Source organism: Mesoplodon densirostris, chromosome 8 (genome assembly GCF_025265405.1).
Source record: "Mesoplodon densirostris isolate mMesDen1 chromosome 8, mMesDen1 primary haplotype, whole genome shotgun sequence".
NCBI classification, from domain to species: domain Eukaryota; kingdom Metazoa; phylum Chordata; class Mammalia; order Artiodactyla; family Ziphiidae; genus Mesoplodon; species Mesoplodon densirostris.
The window spans coordinates 96,039,699-96,063,400 of record NC_082668.1 but is presented as its reverse complement, the minus strand read 5'-3'; the positions used below and the strand labels follow the sequence as shown (position 1 = coordinate 96,063,400).

Below are 23,702 nucleotides of genomic sequence, written 5' to 3'. Positions count from 1 at the left end.
TAACCACTGCGCCACCAGGGAAACCCCGAGTTTTTGGCAGTCTTACCGAAATATCTTTAGGCAGAATTTATTGTGTATATCTATCACTGTGTAACAAAACCTTCCTTACTTAGAACCGTATATTTTCTACTACATGTACTAATGCTGACTGAACCCAGTAATGTTTGATTGTTTTTAGGTAATGCTTGATTTAGTCTGGTAGATTTGTTTACAGCTGAGAGTGTAAGGTAAATAGGAAATTAGATATTACATGTAGCTTGCTGTGGCCTCATTTCTATATGATATTTTATAGTTTTGTCTATTATTGCAGGCATGTAAATAATCATAATAAATATCATATTTAATCACCTTTCCAATTTGTTATGTGATTATTTTTAAGTAAGGGAATACCAATTTAGACATATGCTTCACGTCATTGTTTGCACCTCTACTTTTTGGAAGTGAAAAGAAAAATAGAATATTGTTGACTTATAAATTACTGTAATTTTTTGAAGGCTGAAGGAAAACCAGGCTTATACCAACAGCAGTTTCTGAAGTAGAAATGGCTAGAAATTCAGAATAAACCTGATAAGTGAGATGATTCTTTATAAAATTGGATGCTGTAATATGTTTGTGTTTTTGAGCACTCAGAATTTAAAGCATGTCTGCTTTAAATTATATTTTGGTTTAATATCATTAGTATTCACTTCAGTCAAAGTGATGAAATTCCTTTTTATCCAGCCTTGCAAATCAGATATTTTCTTTGGTTTGTGGTTTAATGTTTCATTGCAGAACAAAATGGCAAATGCTGAGGCAGGCAAGAAGATCTTTGTTCAAAAATGTGCTCAATGCCACACAGTGGAAAAAGGTGGAAAACACAAGACTGGTCCAAACCTCTGGGGCCTTTTTGGCAGAAAAACAGGACATATTTTCTTATACCGATGCAAACAAAAAGAAAGGTAAAAACTAGGCAATTGTTGGAGAGAACCAGAAACTTTGTAGCAAAGAAGAAGGCACAGGATTTGATATAATAATTTCCTAAGTTGCAGAATTAAAAATGAAATTCACATGTTTATATTATGGAAATATTGATTTATGTCATAAGATCTGTATTTGGATAACTGGTCATCTTTTTGATCAGAGAAATTAGTAATCCTCTGTGGCATAAGTTTTTTGCCTATACAAGGAGCTTCATTTTATGCAATACATATATCTTGAAAAAGCATGAGCTAAATTTTAAAAAATCAAATCATGTTTTAATGGCATAATGGCAATTTTTTATTTGTAGTAGTGATTCTTAGCAGGGTGTGGGGAATGTTATATAGTTTGAAAAAGTATATTCAGTCATTTCTTTGTTGGTGGAAAGTGTGTAGATGACAATTAATTTTAGGATTGAAATTCAAAATGGTTGCAAAAGACTGTAATATCTTTGCAAAGCAATTTATTACTCTTGGAGATATCTATATCTCTATATATTTACGTATATAATTAGCATTCACTTAAAAATAGGGTACAACTCTAGTTTTTAAGCTGTTCTTGGTGTACAGAATGGACTTGAGGACAAGGTGGGTGGGGAAGGGTAAGCTGGGATGAAGTGAGAGAGTGGCATGGACATATCTACACTACCAGATGTAAAATAGATAGTTAGTGGGAAGCAGCCGCATAGCACAGGGAGATCAGCTCGGTGCTTTGTGACCACCTAGAGGGGTGGGATAGGGAGGGTGGGAGGGAGATGCAAGAGGGAGGAGATACGGGAATATATGCATACATATAGCTGATTCACTTTGTTGTACAGCAGTAACTAACACAACATTGTAAAGCAGTTATACTCCAATAAAGATGTAAAATTAAAAAAAAAATTGTTCTTGGTATCTCAGCATTTCTTACAGGCCCAAATTTCAGATCACTACTACACCACTGTTTGGAAAGGTTTTTATTTTATTTTGTTTTGTTTTATTTTACTTTATTTATTTTTCTTATTGAGATAAAATTCACATAACGTACAATTAGTCATTTTAAAGTGTAAAATTCAGTAACATTTGCTGTCTCTATGGATTTGTCTACTCCAGATATTTCATATAAGAGGAATCATGTAATACATGATCTTTTATGTCTAGCTTCTTTTGCTTAGCATATTTTCAAGATTCATTGAAGTTGAGGCATGTATCAATACTTCATTCTTTTTTTATGGCTGAATACTATTCCATTGTATGTATATATCACAATTTGTTTATCCATTCATCAGTTGATAGACATTTGGATTGTTTCCACCTTTTACCTATTGTGAATAGTGCTACTATATGAATGTTTGTGAAAAAGTGTTTAAGTCCCTGTTTTCAGTTACTTTAGACCTATACCTAGGAGTGGAATTGCTGGGTCAGTTAACTACGTTTAACTTTTTGAGGAAAGGTCAGATTGTTTTCCACAGTGGCTGCACCATTTTACTTTTCCATCAGCAATGTAGGAGGATTCTTATTTCTCTGTATAGTCACCAACACTTGTTCTTTTCTTTCTTTTTCTTTTTTAATTGCCATCCTAGTGGGTATGAAGTGGTGCCTGGTGAGTTTGCTTTGTATTTCCTTAATGATCCATAATACTGAGCATTGTTTCATGTGCTTGTTGGCCATTTGTATATTTTCTTGGAAAAATGTCTGTTTATATTCTCTCCCCATTTTTTATTTGGGTTGTTTGCCTCTGTTTGTCAAGTTATAAGATTTTTTATGTATTCTGGACACTAAACCCTTATCAAATAAGTGACTTGCAAATATTTTCTCTTATTCTGTAGATTGTCTTCATTTTTTAAAATAATGTCTTCTGATGAACAGTGATTTTTAATTTGTATGAAGTTCATTTATCTATTTTTGTTGTTGATGTTGCTTGTGTTTGGGTGTAAAATCTGAGAATCTATCATGAAATCTAAGGTCATAAAGATTTACCCTATGTTTTCTTCTAATAGCTTTATAGTTTTATCTCATATTGATATTTAGGTCACTGACCTACTTTTTTTTTTTTTTTTTTTTTTTTTTTTTTTGTGGTACGCGGGCCTCTCACTGCTGTGGCCTCTCCCGTTGCGGAGCACAGGCTCCGGACGCGCAGGCTCAGCGGCCATGGCTCATGGGCCTAGCCGCTCCGCGGCATGCGGGATCTTCCCGGACCGGGGCATGAACCCGTGTCCCCTGCATCGGCAGGCGGACTCCCAACCACTTGTGCCACCAGGGAAGCCCTGACCTACTTTTAATTAACCAAAATTAATTATCATTAATTTTTTATATAGAGTGAGGTGGTGGTCCAACTTCATGCTTTTGCATGTGGTTATCTAGTGTTCCTAGCACCGTTTGTTGAAGAGATTCTTTTACAGTTGAATGGTTAAAAATCATTGTACAGCCTTGTTGAAAATCAGTTGGCCATATATGTTAGGGTTTACTTCTGGACTTTCAATTCTCTTTCATTTGTCTGTACATCTATTCTTATACTAGTGCTACACTGTTTTTTTTTTTTTTTTTTTTTTTTTGCAGTACACGGGCCTCTCACTGCTGTGGCCTCTCCCATTGCGGAGCACAGGCTCCGGACGCGCAGGCTCAGCGGCCATGGCTCACGGGCCCAGCCGCTCCACGGCATGTGGGATCCTCCCAGACCGGGGCACGAACCCGTGTCCCCTGCATCTGCAGGCAGACTCTCAACCACTGTGCCACCAGGGAAGCCCTACACTGTTTTGATTACTGTAGCTTTGTAGTAAATTTTGAAATTGGGAAGGATGAGCCCTCCAACTGTGTTTTTATTTTTCAGTGTTGTTTTGGCTATTCAGGGCCCTTTGCAATTCCATGAGTTTGAAGATCACCTTTTCCATTTCTGCAAAAAAGGCCTATGGAATTTTGATAGAGATTGCATTGTATCTGAAGATTGCTTTGGGGAGTATTGCCATTTTTACACTATTAATGTTACGTTCTGTGAACATGGGTTGCGTTTCCTATTATTTAGGTCTTCTTAAATTTAGCAGTATTTCGTAATTTGCAGTGTACAAGTCTTTCATCTCCTTGATTAAATTTATTCCTATCTATTTTATTCTTTTAGGTACTATTATTAATAGAATTGTTTTTAAAATTTCCTTTTCAGATTGTTCACTGCTTGTGTGTAGAAACAGCTGATCTTTGTATGTTGATCTTGTACTGTGCAACTTTGCTAAATTCATTTATTAGCTCTAGTAGATTTTCTGTATATTCTTTACAATTTTGTATATAGAGAATTATGTCACCTGTGAATAGAGATAGTTTTAGTTCTTCCTTTCCAATCTGAGTAGCTTTTATTTCTTATTCTTCCCTAATTGCTCTGGCTAGGACTTCCAGTAGAATTCTGGATAGCTCTGGAGAGAGTGAGCATCTTTGTTTTGTCTTGTTTGTTTTTTGGTTTCTTTTTTAATTAACTTATTTAATTAATTTATTTTTGGCTGCGTTCAGTCTTTGTTGCTGCGCATAGGCTTTCTCTAGTAGCAGCAAGCGGGGGTTACTCTTTGTTGCAGTGTGCGGGCTTCTCGTAGCGGTGGCTTCTCGTTGCGGTGGCTTCTCGTGTTGTGGAGCACGGGCTCTAGGCATGTGGGCTTCATTAGTTGTGGCACATGGGCTCAGTAGTTGTGGCCTGCAGGCTCTAGAGCGCAGGCTCAGTAATTGTGGCGCATGGGCTTAGTTGCTCTGCGGCATGTGGGATCTTCCCGGACCAGGGATCGAACCCGTGTCCCCTGCATTGTCAGGCGGATTCTTAACCACTGTGCCACCAAGGAAGCCCTTTGTCTTGTTCTTGATCTTAGGGGGAAAGCTTTCAGTTTTTTACCTTGAATTTGGTGCTAGCTGTCGGTTTTCCATAAATCCTGTTTTTCATGTTAAGCAAGGTCCCTTCTATTGCTGGATGTTTTTATCATGAATAGGTGTTGGATTTTGTTAAATGCTTTTTCTGCATCTCTTGAGATAATCATGTGTTTTTTTTTTCCTTTTGCTCTGTTAATGTGGTATATTATGTTGATTTTCTTATGTTGAACCATTCTTGCATTCCTGGGATAAATCTCACTTGGTCATAGTGTGTTATTCTTTTTTTTTTTTTTTTTTTTGTGTGTGTGTGTGGTACGCGGGCCTCTCACTGTTGTGGCCTCTCCCGTTGTGGAGCACAGGCTCCAGATGCGCAGACTCAGTGGCCATGGCTCACGGGCCCAGGCGCTCCACGGCATGTGGGATCTTCCCTGACTGGGGCACGAACCCGTGTCCCCTGCATTGGCAGGCGGACTTTCAACCACTGCACCACCAGGGAAGCCCTAGTGTGTTATTCTTTTAACAGTGCAGTTGGATTTAGCTTGCTAGTATTTTGTTGAGGATTTTTGCTTTAGAGATATTGGTTTTTAAATTTTCTTGTGATGTCTTTATCTGGGTTTGGTGTTTGGAGAAGTTTTAAATATAAATTATTGGCAGCTATAAGTCCTCTTTATAAGTGATTTGAATTTAGTATTAAAGAAATTTTTAATAGGTTTTTTAGTGCTCATATAGACTAAAGTACCTCATTTGATTGAGCTTTGCAGACCATGTTGCAAGAGAAAGGCTTTAATAAGGTGAGTTGGCATCTTGTGCATTATTTTTTGAGTGCACATATAGTAGCTTACACTTTGTCAAAAGAGGAATTCTACTTATTTCAACCTGTGTTAATGTTTCTAGTAAGATAGTGTTTGCAGTTGGTTTCAGCCTGTTGTGGTTTTTGTTTGTTTGTTTTTGTGAAACTTGTATAGGCATACCTTTATTACACTTCTCAGACATTGCAGGTTTGTGGCAACCCTGCACCAAGCAAGTCTCTCAGTACCATTTTTCCAACAGCATTTGCTCACTTCGTGTCTCTGTCACATTTTGTTAATTCTCACAATATTTTAAACTTTTAAATTATTATTTTACTTGCTATGATGATCTGTGATCAGCAGTCTTTTTTTTTTAACATCTTTATTGGAGTATAATTGCTATGGTTCTTATTATGATGGCAAGACGCACTTTAGCAACAACAAAACAAAAAAACAAAGTTTATTACTCACAGATCCTGGAGGGTACACAGCATGTGTGGGGCTACCCAGTGTGGTATCAGGTAGAAAGAGAGCATGGACTTGGGGTTTTGCTTTTATTGGGGCTGAGAGTGGGGTGCCTAGGGTTTTGTGGGTTCACTCTTTATTGGTGAATTTAAAATATAAAAGCAGGAATTAAAGCATGAGAAGGGAAAAAGCAAGCCAGTCAGTCAAATGGTCAGTTATATGGGTCTGCCTTTCCAAAAAAAGGGAACTTCATGGGTGGGCATCCTTGCTCTTTATCTACTTGTATAGCTGGCAGTGCATTTATTCAAGACGGATGTCTTTGAAGGGGATGCCTCAGCAATTAAAAGCTTAATGTCCAGCACTTACATTACAATCAAAAAGGCTAATTGTCAGTTACTTACACTACAGATAGATAAGATGTAAAGAAATTTTTGTTACCTGGAATTTTGGGGAAAGAAACCTTATAGATAGTCAAATGGTTTGATTAAAACAAAGTTCACACATGTCTAGATTGTCAGTTTTTTTGTGTATGTGAAAATAAGATACTTTGCATTTTCTCAAAGCCTTGAGAGCAATACAGTTTAGTAGGATGGAGAGCTGGCAAAGCCATTTGTTCCTAGACTTGAGTGTCCAAGCAGACTAGGATGGCGTGGGGAGTATATGGTAAGTCTGTTTTAGAGCACTACTACTACATCTTAGCATTTGAGGATGGTAATAGTTTCCTAGGGCTCCTGTAACCAAGTACTATAAATTAGGTGGCTTAAAATAGTGAAAATTTATGGTTTCATAATTCTGGAGGCTAGAAGTGCAAAATCAAGTTGTTGGCAGGGCCATGCTCTTTCTGAAACCTGAGGGCAATCTTCCCTTGCTTCTTCCTAGCTTCTGGTGGTTTGCCAGTAAACTTGGTATTTTGGGCCTACAACTGCATAACTCTAGTCTCTACCTTCATTGTCATATTGTCCCAGTGTGTCTCTGTCTTCACATGGCCTTCTTACAAGGATACTAGTAAAATTGGATTGAGAGACCTATCTTACTCAGTGTGACCTCTTTTCAACTTAACTAAGCACACCTGCAATGACCTTATTTCCAAATAAAGCCACATTCTGAGGTACCAGGGGTTAGGGTCTCAACATAACTTTATTCAGGGGGCACCCACAATAAAGGACCACATATATATCAAATAAATACATAGATAATTGATAAAAATACTTATATTAAAACAACATAGAATAAAATTTAATCTTTGTCAAGTCAAACGTGTTTATCACCTTCTTAAACATCAGTGTAGTTGTTAGTAATACAATATCATTGTATTTAGTATATGCAGAAATGCTGGTTAGTAGATATTCTATAATAAAGAATTGTCTGGTTTTTGTCTCAGGTTCCTGGGAGGGATCTCTAAAACCTTGGAATTTCCCAGTGATAAGAGCATCTTTGTTACTCAGGGTTGGGTTCTGGGACTACAGCCTGTGTTTATGCTAATGAGATGACTTGTAGTAGGCTCCTTGATAGTTTCAGGATGGGGGCTGGGCAAGCTGGAAAGACCAACCATGTAATTAGAGAACTGGGGCTTTGGGCTAGGTGATATCGGTCTGACCTCCAAGGATAGAGGAGAGGGGCTGGAGATTGAGTTCAAGCACATGGCTAGTGATTCAATCAATCATGCCTATGTAATGAAACCCCAATAAAAACTCTGGCCACTTTCAACTGGAAGCTCTACTTGAGCTTCCTGGTTGGTAAACACATCAGTGTACTGGAGGGGGATGAGTCATGATTCCACAGGGCCGGGGCCAGGGACCTCTGTGTTTGTGAGTTTCCCAGACCTCACCATCTGGGTCTCTTCATTTAGCTGGTACTGATTTGTATCCTTTATAGTAAAACTGTAATTTTTAAGTAGTGCTTTCCTGAGTTCTGTGAGTTGTTCTTGCAAATTATAAAACCTAAGGGAGTCCTGGGAACCCTTAAATTTATAGTCAGTTGGTTAGAAGTTTGGATGGACTGGGGACCCTGAACTTGCAGCTGGTGTCTGAAGTGAGGCAGTCTTGTTGGGGACTTTGGAGTCTGTGCTAACTCCAGGCAGTTAGTATGAGAATGGAATTGCATTTATTGCAGTAGGATTTACAATTGATAGACTATTGAATAAATCAGTCTTAAACTTGCATTTATTGTATGCATTTATATGGCTCTTTAACTTTTAAAGTAATATTTTTCTATAGTGTCATTTTACTGTTTTATTATCCTATTATAAGAGCAGTCAACTTTTGAAGTCCTGATTTTTAGAACAGTTATAACCTAACATTTGTCCCTCTAGCTGCCAATATTTTAAAGACTTTTTTGCTTATTAACATTGATTTAAAATCATATTAAAGCTTATTACAAATATGTCTTTTATTATAGGTTTTTATCAAAGATAAAAGGCTGTATACAGCTTGGCTTTAACATTATTTAATAATTAGAAATAAAATTTTCCTGAGTCAGATTGTTTAATTAATATTTATGACTTATTTGGGGATATAATATAATTATTTGTTAATTCTACTAATGACATAAGAATAATAAGTAGCAGAATGAAATTGGACTCTTCTTGTTCACCACTGACAAAAATTAATTTGAAATGGATTAAAGATTTAAACATAAGACCAGAAACCGTAAAACTTCGGGAAGAAAACATAGGGAAAAGTTCCTTGACATTGGTCTTGACAGTGGTTTTCTGGATATGACACCAAAAGCACAAATAACAAGAGCAAAAATAAATAAATGGGACTAATTAAACTAAAAAGCTTCTGCACATCAAAAGAAACAGTCAACAAAATTAAAAGGCAACCTACTGAATGGGAGAACATATTTGCAAATCATATATCTGATAAGGGGTAAATATCTAAAATATATAAAGAACTCATACAACTCAATAGAGAAAAAACCAACCAGATTAAAAAATATACAGAGGAACTGAATAGACATTTTTCCAAAGAAGACTTATAGATGGCCAACAGATACATGAAAAGGTACACATCATTACTAATAATCATGGCAATGCAAGTGAGATTATCACCTTACACCTGTTAGAATGGCTATTATCAAAAGACAGGAAATAACAATTATTGGGAAGGATGTGGAGGAAAGGGAACCCTTTTACACTGTTGGTGGGAATGCAAATTGGTAAGCCACTGTGGAAAACAATATGTAGTTTCCTCAAAAAGTTAAAAATAGACCTACCATATGATCCAGTAATCCCACTTTGGGTATATATTCAAAGGAAATGAAAGCAGAATCTTGAAGAGATATCTGCACCACCATGTTCATTACAGCATTATTTACAATAGCCAAGATATTGAAATATCCTAAGAGTCCATCAGTGGATGAATGAATAAAGAAGATGTACCGTATATACACAATAGAATATTATTCAACCATGAGAAAGAAAGAAATCCTGCTATTTACAACAACTTGGATGAACCTTGAGGGCATTATGCTAAGTGAAATAAGTCAGACAGAGAAAGACAAATACTGTATAATACCACTTACATGTGGAGTCTTAAAAAGCCAAGCTTAGAAAAATTGAAAGTAGAGAAGGGTAAGTGACCAGGGGTGGGGAGTTAGGGTAATGGGGAGATATTGGTCAAAGGGTACAAACTTCCAGCTATAGGATTAACAAGTTCTGGGTATCTGATGTATAACATGGTGATTATAGCTAATAATACTGTATTATATACTTGAAAGTTGCTAAGAGAGTATATCTTAAATGTTCTCACTACAAAGAAGAAATGGTAATTATGTGATGGGGTGGAGGTTTCTGCTAATGCTATGGTAATGATTTTGCAATATATAAGTGTATCAAATTAACATATTGTACACCTTAAATTTATAGAATGTTATATATCAATTATATCTCAGTAAAGCTGGAAAAAATAATGTAAGTACCTTACTAAGTTAATTGAACAGGGTTTTAAAATAATATTATTTAGAATAAATAAAGATTTAAAAAATACTTTAGGACAGCTTGATCAAAGACAGACTTGATAAGAAGAGCCAAGAAGTCAGTAGTTCAGTTTTGATACAAATTGTGGAAAACTGTCAACCATAGTTTATTTTCCATGTATGGTCTTTCTGTTGGAAATAATTACACCATTTTAGTTTTCAAAAGAATAAGGAAATTCTCATATTTTAAAGAAGATGGTCCCATATGACTTGCTTAGAGTATAGTTTTACAAAATTCATGATTGTGGCAATAATTTTATATTGTGTGGTTTTAAAAAATTGTAGCTAAATATGTATAACATAACATTTACCATTTTAACCATTTTAAAGTGTACAGTTCTGTAGCATTAAGCACATTCACATTGTTCTGCAGCCATCACCACCATCCATCTCCAGAAGTTTTTTATCTTCCCAAACTGAAACTCTGTACCCATTAAACTGGCCCTGGAAGCCCCGATTCTATTTTGTCTCTGAATTTGACTACTCTAGGTACCTCATATAAATGTAGTCACATAGTATTTGTCTTCTTGTGACTAGCTTATTTCATGTAGCATAATGTCTTTAGGGTTTATTCATGTTGTACCATGTGTCATAATTTCCATCCATTTAAAGGCTAAATGATATTCCATTGTATGTATATACCACATTTTGTTTATCAATCAATGGACACACTGGTTACTTCCAATTTTGGCTATTATGAATAATGATGCTATGAACATGGGATATAAATATTTGTTCATGTTCCTGCTTTCACTTCCTTTGGGTGTAATACCCAGAAGTGGAATTGCTGAATCATATGAAAATTCTGAGTTTAATTTTTTGAGAGATAGCTGTACCATTTTCCATAAGGGCTCTATCATTTTATGTTCCCACCAGCAATACATAAGGATTCCAAGTTCTCCACATCTCAGACAACACTTGTTATTTTGTTTTTTGTTTGATTGTTTGTTTGTTGATAATAGCTTTCCTAATGGGTGTGAAGTGATTTCTCCTTGTGGTTTTGGTTTGCATTTCCCTAAAGATTAGTGATGTTGAGCATCTGTATTGTTTTTTTTAAACATCAGTAAATGGATACAATTTTTCTTTTGAGAATAGTACTTTATACATATTATTGAATAACTATATGCTGTTTGCATTTTGGGGGCAATGATAATTGAAACAAATTGAATTAACTCATGATTTGCCCAGGGTTGTGTGCTAACAAGTGATATAACTAAGATTCAGACTCAGATCTTCTTCGGCCTTTAATGAAATCATATCATGGGGTTAACATATTAGCTGAACTAACTTATTATTATCATTAATTTTTATCTTTTTCCTTTTGTCATGTCAGATCTGTTAAAATAAGCAGTAGGACACATAAAATCATAAATGTACTAATAACTCAAAAATATTTTGAAATCCATTTATATTATATGAAAATTCAGATAGTTCAAAAGGACACTTCCCAGTATGAGTGATAGGAAATTATGTATATTCATGTCTCCCTATCCTCCCCTATTCCTTTCCCTTTACCAACTAATTTTATATGGTAATATTATTCTTTATAATTTTAGTGGCTGTATTCATACTTTAAGTTATATTGTATGCCTCTATTATTTTATTTAACTACTTTAAGCAATATCTGTCTATTCTTCACTCTGAAGGATGAGAGAATCAAAGTGGTTATACCACCTCCAATTTTTTCATACACTTAACTGAGCTACTTATGTTGTTATTTCTGCTTTGACATGATACATATAATTTATATCCTATGTAACTATAATTACCACAGTTGCATTAACATTTGTCCTACATTTAGATTGTATTAGTGCTTATTCCCAGCTTTTACCATAGTGTCTATATTTATTTTTTGGTTGGTAGAAGATTATCTATCAGTAGTTATGCCAAGAAAGAATTACTGGAACCATATTACCCCAGTTATTGATGTTTGAAAAGATCGATGGATTCCCATTACACTTGAATTGTTTGGCTAGACGTAAAATGATTGGATGATACTTTTACTTTCTCAGGATTTTGTACGCTTCATGTTGAATTTTTCTTTGGAGAAATCTGAAGCCAGCCTGATTATTTTCCATTATAAGTTACTTGGTTTTGTTTTATTTTATTTTATTTTTTATTTTATTTATTTATTTTTTTGCGGTATGCGGGCCTCTCACTGTTGTGGCCTCTCCCGCTGCGGAGCACAGACTCCGGACGCGCAGGGACGCGCAGGCTCAGCGGCCATGGCGCACAGGCCCAGCCGCTCTGCGGCATGTGGAATCCTCCCCGACCGGGCACGAACCTGCGCCCCCTGCATCGGCAGGCGGACTCTCAACCACTGCGCCACCAGGGAAGCCCCTTGGTTTTATTTTTATTTTACTCTTTCCCCCCTAAGTTTCAGTAAAATTCGTATTGAAATTTAGTAATTTACTAGGCTGTGTATAAACCTTGATTGATCTGTTTCAGATTTTCCTGGACATGTGTTCTTCCTGTTGGCAGATTCAGGACTTTTTTTTTCTTCTTCTTAACATTTTTATTGGAGTATAATTGCATTACAATGGTGTGTTAGTTTCTGCTCTATAACAAAGTGAATCAGTTATAAATATACATATATCCCCATATCCCTTCCCTCTTGCATCTCCCTCCCTCCCACCCTCCCTATCCCACCCTTCTAGCTGGTCACAAAGCACCGAACTGATCTCCCTGTGCTATGCTTCCCACTGGCTATCTATTTTACATTTGGTTGTGTATATATGTCCACATATACACTACCACTCTCTCACTTTGTCCCAGCTTACCCTTCCCACTCCCTGTGTCCTCAAGTCCATTCTCTAGTAGGCCTGTGTCTTTATTCCTGTCTTGCCCCTAGGTTCTTCATGACCTTTTTTTTTTTTTTTTTTTAGATTCTGTATATATGTGTTAGCATATGGTATTTGTTTTTCTCTTTCTGACTTACTTCACACTGTATGACAGACTCTAGGTCCATCCACCTCACTACAAGTAACTCAGTTTTGTTTCTTTATATGGCTGAGTAATATTCCATTGTACATATGTGCCACATCTTCTTTATCCATTCATCTGTTGATGGACACTTAGGTTGCTTCCATGTCCTGGCTATTGTAAATAGAGCTGCAATGAACATTGTGGTACATGACTCTTTTTGAATTATGGTTTTCTCAGAGTATATGCCCAGTAGTGGGATTGCTGGGTCATATGGGAGTTCTATTTTTAGTTTTTTAAGGAACTTCCATACTGTTCTCCTTAGTGGCTGTATCAATTTACATTCCCACCAACAGTGTATGAGGGTTCCCTTTTCTCCACACCCTCTCCAGCATTTATTCTTTGTAGATTTTTTGATGATGGCCATTCTGACCGGTGTGAGATGGTATTGAATGGTAGTCTTGAGTTACATTTCTCTAATGATTAATGATGTTGAGCATTCTTTCATGTGTTTGTTGGCAATCTGTATATCTTCTTTGGAGAAATGTCTATTTAGGTCTTCTGCCCATTTTTGGATTGGGTTGTTTGTTTTTTAGGACTTTTATTTTTGAAAGTTTTCTTGAATTATATGTTTTAATAATTTTATACTATTTCATTTGTTTTTATTAAAGAAATCTTACTTGGGCCATCAGTTGTGCATATTTGGGATATCTTTTGTCTAAATGTCTTCTGTACCTGTTATTTTTCCTATGATTGTTTTAAACTTTTTATTCTCATTTTGTTTTTATCAATATTTTCAAGCCTGATTGTGCTATCAGTAGTATCTATTCTTTTTGCTGTCATTTATGTCTTTCTGTTTTATCATCTCCTTGAGCCTTTGTAGCTCTGCTATAAGCCCTTGATTTATAAAGACCTTTTTTCTTAGCTGATAAGTCTTTTTTTTGTCTTTATTGGAGTATAATTGATTTACAATGTTGTGTTAGTTTCTGCTGTACAACAAAGTGAATCAGCTATATGTATGCATCTATCCCCATATCCCCTCCCTCTCGAGCCTCCCACCCTCCCTATCCCAACCCTCTAGGTTGTCACAAAACATTGAGCTGATCTCACTGTGCTATGCAGCAGCTTCCCACTAGCCATCCATTTTACACTTGGTAGTGTATATATGGTAATGCTACTCTTTCATTTCATCCCAGCTTCCCCTTCCTCACCTGTGTCCTCAAGTCCGTTCTCGACATCTGTGTCTTTATTCCTGCCTTGCCACTAGGTTCATCAGTACTGTCTTTTAATTTTTATTTATTTACTTTTATTTATTTTATTTTATTTTTTAACATCTTTATTGGAGTATAATTGCTTTACAATGGTGTGTTAGTTTCTGCTGTATAACAAAATGAGTCAGCTATATGTATACATATATCCCCATATCCCCTCTCTCTTGCATCTCCCTCCCACCCTCCCTATCCCACCCCTCTAGGTGGTCACAAAGAACCAAGCTGATCTCCCTGTGCGAAGCGGCTGCTTCCAACTAGCTATCTGTTATACATTTGATAGTATATATAAGTCCATGCCACTCTCTCACTTCGTCCCAGCTTACCATTCTCCCCCCCCACCATGTCCTCAAGTCCATTCTCTATGTCTGTGTCTTTATTGTGTTCTGCCCCTAGGTTCTTCATAGCCATTTTTTAATTTTTTTAGATTCCATATATATGTGTTAGCTTACGGTATTTGTTTTTCTCTTTCTGACTTACTTCACTCTGTATGACAGACTCTAGGTCCATCCACCTCACTACAAACAACTCAATTTCATTTCTTTTTATGGCTCAGTAATATTCCATTGTATATATGTGCCACATCTTCTTTTATCCATTCATCTGTCAATGGACACTTAGGTTGCTTCTGTGTCCTGGCTATTGTAAATAGAGCTGCAATGAACATTGTGGTACATGACACTTTCTAAATTATGGTTTTCTCAGGGTATATGCCCAGTAGTGGAATTGCTGGGTCATATGGTAGTTCTATCTTAAGTTTTTAAGGACCCTCCATACTGTCCTTCATTCCCACCAACAATGCAAGAGGGTTCCCTTTTCTCCACACTGTCTCCAGCATTAATTGTTTGTAGATTTTTTGATGATAGCCATTCTGACTGGTGTGAGGTGATACCTCATTGTAGTTTTGATTTGCATTTCTGTAATGATTAGTGATGTTGAGCATCCTTTCATGTTTTTGTTGGGAGTCTATATATCTTCTTTGGAGAAATGTCTATTTAGGTCTCCTGCCCATTTTAGGATTGGGTTGTTTCTTTTTTTGATATTGAGCTGCATGAGCTGCTTTTATGTTTTGGAGATGAATCCTTTGTCAGTTGCTTCGTTTGCAAATATTTTCTCCCATTCTGAGGATTGTTTTTTCGTCTTGTTTATGGTTTCCTTTGCTGTGCAAAAGCTTTGAAGTTTCATTAGGTCCTATTTGTTTATTTTTATTTTTATTTCCCCTTCTCTAGGAGGTGGGTCAAAAGGGATCCTGCTGTGATTTATGTCATAGAGTGTTCTGCGTATGTTTTCCTCTAAGTGTTCTATAGTGTCTGGCCTTACATTTAGGTCTTTAATCCATTTTGAGTTTATTCTTGTATATAATGTTAAGGAGTGTTCTAATTTCATTCTTTTACGTGTAGCTGTCCAGTTTTGCCAGAACCACTTACTGAAGAGGCTGTCTTTTCTCCATTGCCTCCTTTATCAAAGATAAGGTGACCATATGTGTGTGGGTTTATCTCTGGGCTTTCTTTCCTGGTCTGTTGGTCTATACTTCTGTTTTTGTGCCAGTACCATACTGTCTTGATTACTGTAGCTTTGTAGTATAGTTGGAAGTCAGGGAGCCTGATTGCTCCAGCTCCATGTTTCTTTTTCAAGATAGCTTTGGCTTTTCGGGGTCTGTTGTTTCCATAGAAATTGTGAAATTTTTTGTTCTACTTCTGTGAAAAATGCCATTTGATAGTTTGATAGGTATTGCATTGAATCTGTAGATTGCTTTGGGTAGTATAGTCATTTTCACAATGTTGATTCTTCCAATCCAATAACATGGTATATCTCTCCATCTGTTTGGATCATCTTTAATTTCTTTCATCAGTGTCTTATAGTTTTCTGCATACAGGTCTTTTGTCTCCTTAGGTAGGTTTATTCCTAGGTATTTTATTTTTTGTGTTGCAGTGGTAAATGGGAGTGTTTCCTTAATTTCTCTTTCAGATTTTTCATCATTAGGGTATAGGAATGCAAGAGATTTCTGTGCATGAATTTTGTATTCTGCTACTTTACCAAATTCATTGATTAGCTCTAGTAGTTTTCTGGTAGCATTGTTAGGATTCTCCTTGTATTGTATCATGTTATCTGCAAACAGTGACAGTTTTACTTTGCTTTTCTGATTTGGATTCCTTTAATTTCTTTTTCTTCTCTGATTGCTGTGGCTAAAACTTCCTAAACTATGTTGAGTAATAGTGGTGAGAGTGGGCAACCTTGTCTTGGAAATGGTTTCAATTTTTCACCATTGAGAATGATGTTGGCTGTGGGTTTGTCATATATGGCCTTTATTACGTTGAGGGTAGTTCCCTCTATGCCTACTCTCTGGAAGGTTTTTATTGTAAATGGGTGTAGAATTTTGTCGAAAGCTTTTTCTGCATCTGTTGAGATGATCATGTGGTTTTTCTCTTTCAATTTGTTAATATGGTTTATCACATTGATTGATTTGCATACATTGAAGAATCCTTGCATTCCTGGCATAAATCCCACTTGATCATGGTGTATGATCATTTTAACGTGTTGTTGGATTCTGTTTGCTAGTATTTTGTTGAGGATTTTTGCATCTATGTTCATCAGTGATATTGGCCTGTAGGTTTCTTTTTTTGTGACATCTTTGTCTGGTTTTGGTATCAGGGTGATGGTGGCCTTGTAGAATGAGTTTGGGAGTGTTCCTCCCTCTGCTATATTTTGGAAGAGTTTGAGAAGGATAGGTGTTAGGTCTTCTCTGAATGTTTGATAGAATTCACCTGTGAAGCCATCTGGTCCTGGGCTTTTGTTTGTTGGAAGATTTTTAATCACAGTTTCAGTTTCAGTGCTTGTGATTGGTCTGTTTATATTTTCTGTTTCTTCCTGGTTCAGTTTCGGAAGGTTGTGCTTTTCTAAGGATTTGTCCATTTCTTCCAGGGTGTCCAATTTTTTGGCATATAGTTGCTTGTAGTAATCTCTCATGATCTTTTGTATTTCTGCAGTGTCAGTTGTTACTTCTCCTTTTTCATTTTCTAATTCTATTGATTTGAGTCTTCTCCCTTTTTTTCTTGATGAGTCTCGCTAGTGGTTTATCAATTTTGTTTATCTTCTCAAAGAACCAGCTTTTAGTTTTATTGATCTTTGCTATCGTTTCCTTCATTTCTTTTTCATTTATTTATGATCTCATCTTTATGATTTCTTTCCTTCTGCTGATATTGGGGTTTTTTTTGTTCTTCTTTTCTAATTGCTTTAGGTGTAAGTTTAGGTTGTTTATTTGAGATGTTTCTTGTTTCTTAAAGTAGGATGGTATTGCTATAAACCTCCCTCTTAGAAATGCTTTTTCTGCATCCCATACGTTTTGGGTTGTCGTGTTTTCATTGTCACTTGTTTCTAGGTATTTTTTGATTTCCTTTTGGATTTCTTCAGTGATCTCTTGCTTATTTAGTAGTGTATTGTTTAGCCTCCATGTGTTTGTATTTTTCAGTTTTTTTCCTGTGATTGATATCTAGTCTCACAGCATTATGGTCAGAAAAGATACTTGATATGATTTCAATTTTCTAAAATTTACCAAGGGTTGATTTGTGGCCCAAGGTATGATCTATCATGTGGAATGTTCCATGAGCCCTTGAGAAGAAAGTGTATTCTGTTTTGTTTGGATGGAATGTCGTATAAATATCAATTAAGTCCATCTTGTTTAATGTATCATTTAAAGCCTATGTTTCCTTATTTATTTTCATTTTGGATAACCTGTGCTTTGGTGAAAGTGGGGTGTTAAAGTCCCCTACTATGATTGTGTTAATGTCAGTTTCCCCTTTTATGACTGTTATTGTTTGCCTTATGTATTGAGGTGTTCCTATGTTGGGTGAATAAATATTTACAGTTGTTACATCTTATTGGATTAATCCTTTGATCATTATGTAGTGTCCTTCTTTGTCTCTTGTAATAGTCTTTTTTTAAAGTCTATTTTGTCTGATAAGAGAATCGCTATTCCAGCTTTCTTTTGATTTCCATTTGTATGGAATATCTTTTTCCATCCCCTCACTTTCAGTCTGTATGTGTCCCTAGGTCTGAAGTGGGTCTCTTGTAGACAGCATTATACAGGTGTTGTTTTTGTATCCATTCAGCCAGTCTGTGTCTTTTGGTTGGAGCATTTAATCCATTTACATTTTTGGTAGTTATTGATATGTGTGTTCCTGTTACCATTTTGTTAATTGTTTTGTGTTTGTAATTGTAGGTCTTTTCCTTCTCTGTGTTTCCTGCCTAGAGAAGTTCCTTTAGCATTTGTTGTAAAGCTGGTTTGGTGGTGCTGAATTCTCTTAGCTTTTGCTTGTCTGTAAAGATTTTAATTTCTCTGTCAAATCTGAATGAGATCCTTGCTGGGTAGAGTAATCTTGGTTGTAGGTTTTTCTCTTTCATCACTTTCAGTATGTCCTGCCACTCCCTTCTGGCTTGCAGAGTTTCTGCTGAGAGATCAACTGTTAACCTTATGGGGATTCCCTTGTATGTTATTTGTTGTTTTTCCCTTGCTAATTTTAATATTTTTTCTTTGTATTTAATTTTTGATAGTTTGATTAACATGTGTCTTGGTGTGTTTCTCCTTGGATTTATCCTGTATGGGACTCTCTGCGCTTCTGGACTTGATTGATTATTTTCCTTCCCGTATTTGGGAAGTTTTCAAGTATAATCTCTTCAAATATTTTCTCAGTCCCTTTCTTTCTCTCTTCTTCTTCTGGGACCCCTATAATTTGAATGTTGTTACATTTAATGTTGTCCTAGGGGTCTCTGAGACTGTCTCAATTCTTTTCATTCTTTTTTCTTTATTCTGCTCTGCAGTAGTTATTTCCACTATTTTATCTTCCAGGTCACTTATCTGTTCTTCTGCCTCAGTTATTCTGCTATTGATTCCTTCTAGAGAATTTCTAATTCCATTTATTGTGTTGTTCATCATTGTTTGTTTGCTCTATTGTTCTTCTAGGTCCTTGTTAAATGTTTCTTGTATTTTTTCCATTCTGGTTCCAAGATTTTGGATCATCTTTACTATCATTATTCTGAATTCTTTTTTACGTAAACTTCCTATTTCCTCTTCATTTGTTTGGTCTGGTGGGTTTTTACCTTGCTCCTTCATCTGCTGTGTTTTTCTCTGTGTTCTCATATTGCTTAACTTACTGTCTTTGGGGTCTCCTTTTTGCAGGCTGCAGGTTCATAGTTCCTATTGTTTTTGGTGTTTGCCTCCAGTGGGTAAGGTTGGTTTTGTGGCTTGTGTAGGCTTCCTGGTGCAGGGGACTGGTGCCTGTGTTCTGGTGAATGGGGCTGGATCTTGTGTTTTTGGTGGGCAGGACCATGTCTGGTGGTGTGTTTTGTGGTGTCTGTGACCTTATTATGATTTTAGGCAGCCTCTCTGCTAATGGGTGGGGTTGTGTTCCTGTCTTGCTAGTTGGTTTCCATAGTGTGTCCAGCACTGTAGCTTGCTGGTTGTTGAGTGGAGCTGGGTCTTAGCATTGGGATGGAGATCTCTGGGTGAGCTTTGGCTGTTTGCTATTACACGCGGCCGGGACGTCTTTGGTGGATCAATGTCCTGAACTCAGCTCTCCCACCTCAGAGGCTCAAGCCTGACACCTGGCTGTAGCACCAAGAGCTTGTAAGTCACACGGCTCAGAAGAAACGGGAGAAAAAGAAAGAAAGAAAAGAAATAAAATAAAGTTATTAAAATAAAAAATATTGTTAAAAATTTAAAAATGTAATAAAAGAAAGAAAGGAGAGAGAGACCAAACCATAAAACAAATCCACCAATCATAACAAGCACTAAAAACTATACTAAGAAAAACAACCAGACAGGCAGGACCCTAGGAGAAATGGTAAAAGCAAACCTACACAGAGAAAATCACACAAAGAAGAATACAGTTACACACTCACAAAAAGAGAAAAAGGAAAAAAAAATATGTTTATAAAAACAAAAAAGGAAGAGAGCAACCAAATCAATAAACAAATCTACCAATGATAATAAGCTCTAAATACTAAACTAAGATAAACATAAAACTAGAAACAAATTAGGTGCAGAAAGCACACCTCAAGTCTATAGTTGCTCCCAAAGTCCACCGCCTCCGTTTTGGGATGATTCCTTGTCTATTACACAGATGCCAAGTACATCAAGGTGATTGTGGAGATTTAATTTGCTGCTCCTGAGGCTGCTGGGAGAAATTTCCCTTTGTCTTCTTGTTCTCACAGCTTCTGGGGTTCAGCTTTGCATTTGGCCCCGCCTCTGCATGTAGGTCACCTGAAGGCGTCTGTTCCCGCTCAGATATTATGGGGTTAAAGTAGCAGCTGATTCGGGGGCTCTGGCTCCCTCAGGCTTGGGGGAGGGAGGGGTGCGGAATGCGGGGTGAGCTTGAGGCAGTAGAGGCTGGCGTGACGTTGCTACAGCCTGAGGCGCGCTGTGTGTTCGCCTCGCCTCGAGAAGTGGTCCCTGGGTCACGGGACCCTGGCAGTGGCGGGCTGCACAGGCTCATGGGTGGGGAGATGTGGATACTGACCTGTGCTTGCACACAGGCTTCTTGGTGGCTGCAGCAGCAGCCTTAGCATTTCATGCCCGTCTCTGGTGTCTGTGCTGATAGCCGTGGCTCGCCCCGTCACTGGAGCTTGTTTAGGCGGAGCTCTGAATCCCCTTTCCTTGTGCACCCCTAAACAGTGGTCTCTTGCCTCTTAGGCAGGTCCAGAGGTTTTCCTGGACTCCGTCCCAGCTAGCTGTGGCGCACTATCCTCCTTCAGGCTGTGTTCTTGCAGCCAACCCCAGTCCTCTTTCTGAGATCTGACCTTCGAAGCCCGAGCCTCAGCTCCCAGCCCCCACCTGCCCTGGCGGGTGAGGAGACAAGCCGCTCGGGCTGGTGAGTGCTGGTTGGCACCCATCCTCTGTGTGGGAATCTCTCTGCTTTGCCTTCTGCACCCCTGTTGCTGCGCTCTTCTTCATGGCTCTGAAGCTTCCCCCCCACCCCGTCGTCTCCACCAGTGAAGGGGCTTCCTAGTGTGTGGAAACTTTTCCTCCTTCACAGCTCTCTCCCTGAGGTGCAGGTCCTGTCCCTGTTCTTTTGTCTCTGTTTTTTCTTTTTTCTTTTGACCTACCCAGGTGTGGGGGGGAGTTTCTTGTCTGTTGGGAAGTCTGAGGTCTTCTACCAGCGTTCCATAGGTGTTCTGTAGGTGCTGTTCCACATGTAGGTGTATTTCTGATGTATTTGTGGGGAGGAAGGTGATCGCCACATCTTACTCCTCCATCATCTTGAAGGTCCCCATATTTATTTATTTATTTATTTAAAATTTTATTTGTTTATTTTAAAATATTTATTTATTTATTTATTTATTTTTTTCGGTATGCGGGCCTCTCACTGCAGTGGCCTCTCCCATTGTGGAGCACAGGCTCCGGACGCGCAGGCCCAGCAGCCATGGCTCACGGGCCCAACCGCTCCACGGCAGGCGGGATCCTCCCAGACCGGGGCACGAACCCGCGTCCCCTGCATTGGCAGGCGGACTCTCACCCACTGTGCCACCAGGGAAGCCCTATTTATTTTTTTAAAAAATAAATTTATTTATTTTTAAAAAATGAATTTGTTCATTTTTGGCTGCATTGGGTCCTTGTTGCTGTGTGCAGGCTTTCTCTACTTGCACTGAGTGGGAGCTACTCTTTGTTGCAGTGCACTGGCTTCTTGTTGCTGTGGGTTCTCTTGTTGTGAAGCGTGGGCTGTAGGCACAGAGGCTTCAGTAGCTGTGGCACGTGGGCTAAGTAGTTGTGTCTCACGAGCTCTAGAGCACAGGCTCAGTAGTTGTGGTGTGGGCTTAGTTGCTCCGTGGCAGGTGGGATCTTCCCGGGCCAGGGCCCGTGTCCCCTGTTTTGGCTGGTGGATTCTTAACCACTGTACCACTGGGTAAGTCCCAGTACCATGTTTTTAGAGTCCATATATGTGCTTTAGCATATGGTATTTGTTTTTCTCTTTCTGACTTACTTCACTCTGTATGACAGACTCTAGGTCCATCCACCTCATTACAAATAATAAAGACCTTTTCTGAATCCATGGGAATGTGCTCCTGATTTTTTCTGCTTAGTGTATATAATTTTTGTTGTGTATTTTTCATTTAACTTTTTTTTCTATTCCTTTCTGCTGTGTGTGTGTATGTTGTGTGTGTGTTTTCAGTACTCTTTCATGGTGATTCCTTTCTGATTGCTATTCATCTTTTGAGTAGGACAATTTGTCCTTGATTGGTTATTTGCAGAAGGACAGTAAGAGTGAGGGTTTGAGTGTTCCAGTTGGTTATAAGATCTTCCTCACCCACAGTTCTGTGTTAGAGCTATGTGTATGTGTGTATGTTTGCTGCAGGGTTATTTGGCTCCTCAGCTGACGAAGACTGGCTGCTCCAGGGTTATCCAACACCTCAAGTTTCTCTTTTATCCTATAACAAGGTAGAATCATTCTTTTGGAGATGTGTTTTCTTCTTTACTCCTGGCTCCCCTGGCCCTCCATGGTATCAAATTGAATTGAGGGAGACTTTCACAGCCAGCCAATATGTCCTCTACTCTTTTTGGGCCCAACAGAGAGTTATGACTCTGCCCCTCAGGATTTGTCACCTATTTTGGAGAACTTTTCTCTTCTTACGAAATTAGTGAAAAGTGTCCTCTCACTCTGGTCCAGGTTTTCTGTCCTTGGTAGTCTTCTAAGTGTATCAAGTTTGGTGGTAGAGGCACTCACTGAAAAATTTTATTGAAAGTGGAACTAGCATTTCTATTCTCTTTGTTCATGTTCTTTTCAACTGGCTTTAGAAAGGAAAAACATTGGGTGCAACCTCTCTCTCTATCGTAAAACTGGATTCCTGAAATCATAGGTTTTTGATAGAGACCCTGACAGAGGCAGCTTGGTGTGATTGGGAAAAAGAGAAACAAAAAAACACGGAAATATAAGTTACTAGTCACCAGTTCTTTACTCTGTGTAGCCTTGTCATCTTAGGGTAAGTTATTATCCTGTCTTTGGGTCATCATTTACTCATCTGCAAAATGAGGATTTGGGTTAATTGATCTCTAAGATAGAAGGAATTCTCTGTGATTCTAGGAGGATGGCATACTACTTAGGCCCAACATGTCTGGGTTGGTAGCTCATTGGTGTACCTTAGATAATCTTAAACAGCATTGGATTTCTACAAAGAAGCCCAAGAGTAGATCACCGAAGACTAATTTTGGAATTTTCTTGTAGGTCAGAAACTAAGTATTCTCAGTTATAATAACCTTCCTACTGAGTCCAAGAGTAATCTTTTGTTCACAAGTGTGGGTCACATCAGAAAGTAAACCTTACAAATATAACTTCACAAACTTAAAACTTATTTTCACCTTTATAGGTGTTATCTGGGGAGAGGAGACTCTGATGGAATATTTGGAGAACCCAAAGAAATATATCCCTGGAACTAAAATGGTCTTTGCTGGTCTTAAAAAGAGTGGGAGAGAAGATCTTATTGAGTATTTGAAACAGGCAACATCTTCATGA

At 37.8% G+C, this 23,702-nt stretch overlaps 1 protein-coding gene across 1 annotated transcript; it reads left to right on the top strand.

Moving 5' to 3' along the window:
• The first annotated feature begins 777 nt into the window (after window positions 1-777).
• On the top strand, window positions 778-23,702 carry LOC132494924 (cytochrome c 2-like). Its single transcript, XM_060106357.1, is given in 3 exon segments — window positions 778-905; window positions 907-938; window positions 23,557-23,702. Coding segments are annotated over 3 exon segments (306 nt in total).